This window comes from Triticum urartu, chromosome 4, assembly GCF_003073215.2.
Source record: "Triticum urartu cultivar G1812 chromosome 4, Tu2.1, whole genome shotgun sequence".
NCBI lineage: Eukaryota > Viridiplantae > Streptophyta > Magnoliopsida > Poales > Poaceae > Triticum > Triticum urartu.
In genome coordinates this window covers 201,147,706-201,156,901 of record NC_053025.1, presented here as the reverse complement: position 1 = coordinate 201,156,901, position 9,196 = coordinate 201,147,706, and the positions used below count along the sequence as shown (strand labels likewise).

At 46.9% G+C, this 9,196-nt stretch overlaps 1 protein-coding gene across 1 annotated transcript; it reads left to right on the top strand.

Moving 5' to 3' along the window:
* Positions 1-1,468: 1,468 nt before the first annotated feature.
* Positions 1,469-4,068, top strand: LOC125551301. Its single transcript, XM_048714483.1, has 4 exons — positions 1,469-2,005; positions 2,394-2,468; positions 2,850-2,994; positions 3,829-4,068. Exons 1-4 carry the CDS (start codon positions 1,836-1,838, stop codon positions 3,889-3,891), a joined length of 453 nt encoding a protein of 150 aa, XP_048570440.1. The 5' UTR covers positions 1,469-1,835; the 3' UTR covers positions 3,892-4,068.
* The last annotated feature ends 5,128 nt before the right edge of the window (positions 4,069-9,196 follow it).

Sequence of the window (9,196 nt, the reverse complement as noted above, 5' to 3'; positions counted from 1 at the left end):
TGGCTGTATGGGCTCTATGGCCTCATCGTCGAATTGGTAGAAGCTTGTGCTTCGGGTAGCTCTTTGTTGGGTGTTCGAGGCTGTATTGCTCGCCTGCCGAGACGTTAGTGCATCCATCGTTGAGTAAGTCCTGATCATCTTGAAGCTGCTGCTGCTTCTTTTTTAGGCTTCTTGAAGTGGCGATTAGCCGGCGCTTAAAGCACTCTTGTTCATGGGGTTCCTACGGCATGATGAACTCTTCGTCACCGAGCCTCACATCTTCTTCGGAGATCGGTAGGTAGTTACTATACTCCGAGCCCTCTTTCTCGACAGGATCGTCGGGGTTTACCTGCCCATCCTCCCAATCATCCTGTTCGAATGTTGGCTCTACAGGGGCTTCGGGGTCTTCGGCATTATCCGGAGTATTATTGTCTTCGGTATCGGTATTGCCATCTTTGTCCCGACGCGATTTTGAGCGGCGTCGCTGACATCGATGCTTCGGAGGGGCTTCGGCAGGCTTGTCCTAAACCGGATCCTCCTTGCCGTCATCGCCATCCTCTTTGGGTGTGTCCACCATGTACACGTCGTATGTGGAGGTGGTTGTCCATCGTCTGGTAAACGGAGGGTTTTGGCCTTGTTCATCTCCGGCATCGTCGTCCACACCATTGATGTCTTCGAAGGTGTAGTCCAACATGTCGGTTAGTTCTGAGCCCCTAGTCTGGGCTGGGCATAATTCGGAAGTGATCCTTGCGTAATGGCGAGTGATCGCATTAAGTTTAGAGCGTCGTTTAAGGCGAGGGTTGGACATAGAAACGAGAGTCCGTGGGGCTTTCCAGAGTTGGAGCCTCTTGGCTGCCCCCGCTTGACACGGACCTCGAGAGTTCAGACTTAGGTCCCTGGGGGTTATCCGGTGCATGAGTGACAAGGGGAGTTTGGTTCGTTTTCGGGTTAGCCGATGACGCAGTCCCCTTCGGATCTCTGCTAACAAGTTCCATAACTACAGAGAGTCTGGCGAGCTCTAAACTCCCATCTTCGGACCTGACAGCCTGCTCTAGATCCAAGGCCAGAGCGGTAATCAGGGCCACAAACCCTTCGAAGATCAAATCTCCTCGGATATCGGCAACATAGTTTAGGTTCCCGAAACTAATCGGGTGACCAAGGAGGTAGGTGTCGATCTGCTCGAGGTGGCCAATCGAGTTGGCACGTAGTGCGAAGCCGCTGAATACAAAAATTTGTCCTGCACTACTGAAATTAGGGATTTTGCCGTCTGCCAGTTCTTTGTCGTCTGTTGTTTGGTAGCTAATGGCAAACAACAGACGGCAAAGAACTGGCAGATGGCAAAGAAGGTCTTTGCCATCTGTCATTTCTTTGCCGTCTGCTGGCAGATGGCAAAGAATGTCAGCGGACGGCAAAGAGGTGCCACCGGATGCCAATATACTGCAACGGTCCAACCCCACTTTTTGCGGGTAAACAAAACCGTTGCCCCACCTCCTCTGTCTCTATCCCCTCCCTCTCCGCCCCTATCTCTCTGCCCCACCCCTCTCTCCCTCCCGCTCGTCTCTCCCTCTCCCTCCCGCGAGAAGCTACGCCGGCCGATTCCGGCGAGCTCCGGCGGGATTCGACGACGCCCGCCCCACAGCCGAGAGCCTCCCGACCCCGCCTTCCTCGACCCCGCGCTGCTGCGCCACCTCGCCTCCGCCCGCCGGTGCGTGCTGCCACCTCACCGGACCCCAGGAGCCCCGCCGCCTCGCGCTGCCGCCTGCGCCGCGTCGCGCGCCGCCACCTCCCCACAAGCTCGCCGCCCCGCCACGGAAGCCTCATCGCCGGTCGCCCCGACCTTGAGATCCGCCGCCGCCATGGGAGCCGAGCACCGAGCTCCTCTACGCCCCGCCCGCCATGGGAGATCTGAGGCCGGCCGGGAGGCGGGGATGGGGCGCCGGTGGGCCCCTGGGATCTGCGCGATGGCGCTGCTCTGGCTCGCCGCGGCCGCAGCCGAAGATCCCGATCCCGACGAGCTCGAGCGCGCGTGAGTCCCGCTCCTCCGCCCTGTTTTTTCCGTGCCTGCTCGCTTGCTCTGTCTGTGGCTCAGTACTGTCGATTGCGTTGCCTGTGCTCCGCGGTTCCTGCAATGCTAATTCTGTTTGCAGTCTCGTTGTTCTTCAGTCCCCATCGTGTCTTGTATTTGGACGAGCTCGTGCTAATATGTGGTTGGTACACTACCTGGGCAAGGTCATTTTGATACTGATACTTGTGGGCAGCAGAGGGTTCAAAGCCTGACCGTCTCATGGATCCGCTGATAATATCCCGGAAGTAAATATTGTTGCTTGCTTCATCTCTACTATTTTCTGTAACTGCTTAGTGTTAAGCTCATGATCAACCTGATTACTTATGCGGGAACCTTCTTACATAGGCAGCGCGACAACAATTCTTCTTCCTCAAAGCATATATTTTCTCCAAGCGATCAACAAAGTGTTTGGTCCATTTGGAAGGTACACAAGTTTCTGATGTTTCTGTATATTTTGAGACAGAGGGAGTAGTTGTCAGATCTTCTTTTAGCACCAGCAGTAATCTCAAGTTTCTTAAAAACAAATGAAGTGCCTGCATTACAGTATGTGACGTAGGTCAACGCTCCTCGGATAAACCTATTTCCAAAAAGAAAATCTTGCTACTGAAATAATGCTACATTTTGGAGGCCTTTTCTTTCTGGACATTATTGGCATAGTCTCGGGCTCTCATCACTATGAATAATAGAACACATACTACTAGGAGGAATCACATTTAACTATGCTATTCATAGGGTAGTTTTCTTGCTGTTAAACATGTCCACTGGCATACATTGTATCTTATTGTGCTCTTACTTTTTTGTCTAGGTACTTGATGCCTCTTGGTCAGAAGATGATGGCGAGTTCCTCATTCCAATTGAGTTTATATTGTGTAGGTTTCTTCGTCATGATCTGGATTGCCACAGTCATGTTCAAGTCCAATGATATCTTGTGCAAGCAGACCGCTCTCAAGGTTGGTTCTTCATAATAGCTTGTCTATCAACGTGCTGCTTCTGCTTCTAGAGGTTAATTAATTGTTCTGCCAAGCATACTGCTCTCAAGGGCTTGTGCTTATCTTGTGTATCAACGTTCTTGTTCTGCTTCTAGCACTGGGTCTGTCCCTTCTATTGAGGAAGCCGGCTGGCAGACTGTTGCCGTCACTAAATCCCTAACCCTGGGGCCTGTGTTAACTCCATTTGATTGTCAAATTGCTTAGATAACTCAATTTGATTGTCCTCATGGTGTTCTAACATGCTTAGAAGAGTTGGAAACACTATAAATGGTTTGGTACGGATATGTGCTCTAGAATAGTGATTCTGGCATGCTATATTTTTCATTACGGTGAATGGTATTCTCTTTTCCCACACAGCATGATTTCCCCTTTTGGGGCCTCTCTGCTTCAAATTATTCCATATGATTGTAATATGCGGCCTTGAAAAACTCCTATGGTTTTCTATGATGCACTCAAACATCCTGTCGAACATATTGTATCAAGAGAGGGCATGACATTGCAACCCAGTGATTTCCCTATTTATGAGTTTTTAGGTCCTGTGAACCAATTAGGCCCTTGGTCATTTCTTGAACTCAATCAGTAACTCATTTGTGGAAAAAACTTGACGATGTGTGTACCTATGTGTTCTGTTCTGTTTTGAAGTGGATAACATTGCCCCGTGTTTCACTTGGAAATAACTTATGTTTGTTGAATAATAGGAATTTATGCACCATTTATATCTGTTCATAACTCTTAAACTAGCACTGCTCTCCTTAAAATTTCTAATCAGGCTGACTGTTGTTTTGTGCTCCACAGATACTTGTCCGGCAAGCTGCTATGGTGGTCAAGTGTGTGCTGCCTAGGAAAATAGATATTTAGTTTTAGGTCATTTCTTGTAATTTCAGATATGGAGTGCTTGTCTTTAGTTTTTGTTTTTTACTTTGTGAAACTTGCTACCTATGGATGAAACTGTGTAATATTGATGAAACTATGTATATGTATGGATGAAACTTGCTACTATTGGTAACATGTGTTGGATATCCTATATTGGTCATATATATATATGTATGTGTGTCTGTGTGTTTGATTTTCTATGAAAATGAATGGATATAAGAAGAAACAGAATTAATGCCAATTTGGTCTCTTTGCCATTTGCCAGGGACGGCGGACGGCAAAGAGGTGCTCAAATTTGCCGTCCGCTGGCTGACGGCAAAGGCCGCCGTTAGCCGCCTAACGGACTAACGCTGGTGGACGTCCAGTATTTTGCCGTCCGCCGCTGTAGGCAAAGCACTCTTTGCCGTCCGCTATAAAAAGCAGACGGCAAAGGGCCTGTTTGCCGACCCTGTCTTTGCCGTCACTGTTTGTCGTCCGCCACTGACGGCAAAACTCTTTGCCGTCCACCATCCCTGGCTTTGCCGTCCGCCGTGGCAGATGGCAAAGTAGCTTATTCCTGTAGTGCTGGGGGGAAAATCTCCTCGGAAACAGCATGATTGTGTATGATCAAACGAACCATCGAATCCTTTGTCGATAGCATAGAGGAACTCTCAATGAAAGCACCAATGTCGGTGTCAAACCGGCAGATCTCGGGTTGGGGGCCCCGAATTGGGCGTCTAAGGATCGATGGTAACAGGAGGCAGGGGACACGATGTTTACCCAGGTTCAGGCCCTCTTAATGGAGGTAATACCTTACTTCCTGCTTGATTGACTTTGATGAGTATAGGCATTACAAGAGTTGATCTACCTCGAGATCGTGATGGCTAAACCCTAGATGTCTAGCCTGTATGATTATGATTGCCTCTAGCAACTAAACCCTCCGGTTTATATGGACACTGGAGGGGGTTAGGGTTGTACAGAGTCGGTTCACAAAGAAAGGAATCTTCATATCCGAATGCCAAGCTTGCATTCCACACTATGGAGAGTCCCATCCGAACACGGGGGAACCCTTCTATCTTGTATCTTCACGGCCCACCAGTCCGGCCCACATCACATAGCTCGGACACCTGAGGACCCCCTAATCGAGGACATCCTCAGCAGGCGTGCCGTCCTCATCATCCTTTACCATCAATACTCCCACGCTCTTTACTTGGACTCATTGAAGAACATGAACAAAAAGGATTACACCCACATCAAGTCTGTTCTCGACAGTGCTATCTTTTACTATCGCGTACGGGGTAGAGAGATCAAGGACAAGAAGAAAAGGGATGGCAGGCCCGCCTTCGGCCATAAGACTGACTTCTGCTGCATCCAGCAACCGAGTGATAGTCTTAGTGATGGATTCTATGTCCTACACCACATGCTAGAGTATAGACGGGATCAGCAGGACCTTCACATGTCACCTAAATCCGGCGATGCCCATATTCTGCAATGGGCAAAGAACGTAGGAGATATCCCGGATCATCGACATCGAGCTAAGTTCTATCACATCCAGCATGAACTTTCCCAAGTCATCGTGAAGGAGGTCCTCGACAAAACAGGTATGTTCTATGAGGAAGGGCAGATATCGCGGGAAGACATCCGAACACGCATAGCCGCTCAGTGTCTTGACTTGAAGCCTTTCACTAAGCTCGGTGACTATCTCCCGGACTTGGATGGATGCAATGACATATTGGAGTGATTGTCGATATATGACAATGTGTCCGTTTAGTCGATACTTTCCGAATGACGAAACTTTGAGTTATGCATGACGAAACTTTCTTTGTGATGTAATTAAATTGACCTCCTCAACTAGCGCAGATCACTCTGGTTAGGGCATTTTGGGTATGATGAACTTTATTATTTTCGCTAATGATATGTTGTTTGTATTTTTGCCAAGTCTGTCTCTTTATGTTGCTCAACTACATATGTTGCATATCATCGACTCATGTGACGATGCAGGTTCACAGATCATCGATCATGAAGAAATGCAATGCCATGAGTTTACGACGAGTGGCCGAAGTGTCAGGCCCAGGTGTACCGGTTTCCAAGCGATAGCCAGTAGTTAGTTTAGGTCACACTAATGCAAGAGAGGGATACGAACTCATGTACTGCATAGTTCCGCTCTCACTCATAGTGATAGCTCTTCTTGTGTATATCATTGTTTAGATGGATGACGATGTAGTTACAAGTAATCGAGATTTGTATCGTTATTTTCGAGATGATGATGAGAGACCACTTTGTGTTGGATCATGATTATGATGATGACATGATTTGATGATATGATTACATTAGTATGTGTATGATATTCCTAAGATTATTGTATAAAGCCTGTTCAAATACAAAACAAATTGCAGAAAAAAACAAAAACTAATAAAACTAACAGTAGTGAGGGGAATAAAGTTAGCAGCAGCGCGCTCTTACCAGTAGCACGTCCAAGTTAAAAGCGTTGCAACTATTAGTAGTAGCGCGTTGAACTAAAGCTCGCTCCTGCTAGCCATGTATAGTAGTAGCGTGGGGCAACATACGCTACTGATGCATGTTAGTTGTAGCGTCGTATAAGTAGCACGGGACCCCGCGCTACTGATACACTAAATACTTGCGCTACTGATAGGCCTTTCCCAAGTAGTTGCATGGTGGCCCCCGATATCATGGCCATTGGGGACGACCATGCTCCTTTTGGAGAGTCCTTCAGAGAGCATGGTGTCCGGTAGGGCTGCCGTCACGGGATCATCGAACGGTAGCGGTATGGGAGGTAGCAGCAACCGACGATGTGCCAAGAATGGGGGCAGCCGTTCTGATGGCTCGCGTGTGGGGACCCCGACTCATAAGTCGTGATCACCGAATGCACGTGTACAGTGATCCCAGAGATCAATGCTCACTGAACACACAGAAGCTGAATAATAAGAGTCTTACATCCATACATACTATCTTACCTAAATTATTACCATTATGGTCAAGTCTTGAGTATAACTTCGCAGCGGAAATCTTCGTCGATAACTTGGACCAATGCCATCGGCCTTAACCCTACAGGCATTCTGACTGGGAAGCCTCCTAGCTCGCATGTTCGTCACCAAGGTACACTTCATTATATCTTGTCATTTCATGCCGGCCAATTAAATAGCCATTGGCAAGCTAATGAGTACTTTGAATGTACTTGCAAGCAACCCAAGTGAGATAACAGAATAACTATGCAAGGCTCTACTACTAAGTTGGCATTTTTGCGGAAAGCTAGTTTGACAATGCAAGTATGATCAACATTTATCAAGACATGAATGCGTCTACAACAAGTATCAAGAGGTTACAGACATTAATATCAAAAAAAGTTGTGAACAACTCATGCTCAAGCTCATAGTGACTTTCTCACGAATCACATGAACATATATATCAAACCGTGCTATTTGTTAGAAACATATGCACATAGTCTAAGCAGCACCACCCAACTGTCCTTGACCGTGGACACGGCTATTCGAATAGTTTTACACTCTGCAGAGGTTACACACTTTACCAACAAGATCCGGGAAGCTTTCGTGTCATCCACGACCCGCGGTACCTCAAGTACCCAGGGTAAGCACCTAATCACTACCTTTCCCTAGCCGTGACTAACATAGAGTCCACTCGATTGGCAACAACCCCCATCTCACAGTCATGTTTTAGTCCAGTGGAGCCACGCTCCCATATCTATCACATTACGTAAGCACGAGGGTACCAACGGTGTCTCCGATGCCCTGTGAAAACAGTCATGGCCGCATATCCAAGCACGACCCCTCCCGAGAGTGACCACGCCACTACCGTCACTAGTAATGCGGGCATCCATGCTAGCACAAACTAGGTAATCAATAATTCCCCCTCCCATCAGGGGTAGTGTGGTTGTACATGTTTGGTTGGGACGGTAGACAATCTTAAATCTAATCCATCTTTGTTAAACAACACTTTCATCAAGCCTCGGTACACTACTTCACCACCAAGCAGTGGCCTAGTTCATCATCATCTCCCAAAGTGCATTAGTGGCACCCACTTGGGCTATTTGCAAGTATGTCAAACCACACTTGTTCCTTTCGATGCATAACCCTGTCCCATTTTGCGTAGCCAACTACTATAACATATTTCCACAACCCATCAACACAATTCCAAACAGGGATAGAGTCATGAACAATGCAAGTATGAACGGGTTATGCAATGGAGGCAAGCCTAGCAAAGTTGCCATTGAAGATATATCATGCACTGGATGAAACAATGGAAATGCTTTTATGATGTAAAAGGTTTCATCATGGTCAAAGGGTTGCTTGCCTGGTTTATCAGAGTCTTCAAGTCTTCTGGTCCTTCTCCAAGTACTCGGTCTACTTCGTCAACTAACGTCGGAAACAATCACAATAAGCAAGACAACAAGGCAAAAATAAAAGTGCTCTAAAAATGTGAGTTGGACTTATCTATGATACCTTTGGTCATATGAGGAATGACCAAGGTGGTTTCATTGGGATTTGATCAATGGATATCTCTGAACATTTCAATATAATGGAATCAAGAGAGTAGTGGACTAGCAAGAAGTGTACAGAAGAATTATTTTGAAAATCATGAAATGAATCTATTTAACAAAGGATGATTTTATAAGCATCTCGGATTTGGTTACATTGGATTTTGAGTTCAAATTATTTTCCAATGAATTTGCAAAGTTGGCAATATATGGAGAATTGGACCAATATTTCATGTTGCATATAAAGTATTGGGAAAAATGTTCAGAAACTAAGTTTTGAACTTATAAGTATCTAAGAATTCGAATCATGGAATTTGGATCAAATTTGAGCTCTCTGTGATTTTCTAAAATTCATCACAAAAATGGAAAATGGGGTTTTATTAAATATGTGTGAAGAGAAAGTTCTTGGAAAAATGTGCAAATTGCTCCATGAGATAGATCATGATTGTATGAGCTACTAGAATTTTGAATCATCAAATTGGGAGTCCATTTGAATTCTCTAGAGATTTTACTACTTATCTGGGAAAGAAAAAGATAAAGGCAAAGGGCTTTACCCTTATCCAGCGCACTGGGCGGAAGATAGGAGTGGGCCGGCCCAGTGGCTTAACCGCGCCGGTGGGGAGAGGTGACGTCGGAGCCGGCTTCTCAGAGGTGCGCCTTCGCATAGGAGAGGCGGATCTGGCCGAAACTGTTCCACTTAAACGGTCGGGCCCGCCCGCTGGGTCGCTGACGCGCAGGGCCCAGTGCCAGGCCATATTCAACCTCCCCCGCGCGCTTCGGGCATGGGGAGGAGCGGCT

Excerpts from the sequence above, each read along its gene's own strand:
- LOC125551301 (XM_048714483.1), top strand. The coding sequence starts at position 1,836 with ATGGGAGCCGAGCACCGAGCTCCTCTACGCCCCGCCCGCCATGGGAGA. Across the intron at positions 2,006-2,393 it reads CCCGACGAGCTCGAGCGCGC|CGCGACAACAATTCTTCTTC; the intron begins GTGAGTCCCGCT and ends TTACATAGGCAG. Across the intron at positions 2,995-3,828 it reads GCAAGCAGACCGCTCTCAAG|ATACTTGTCCGGCAAGCTGC; the intron begins GTTGGTTCTTCA and ends TGTGCTCCACAG.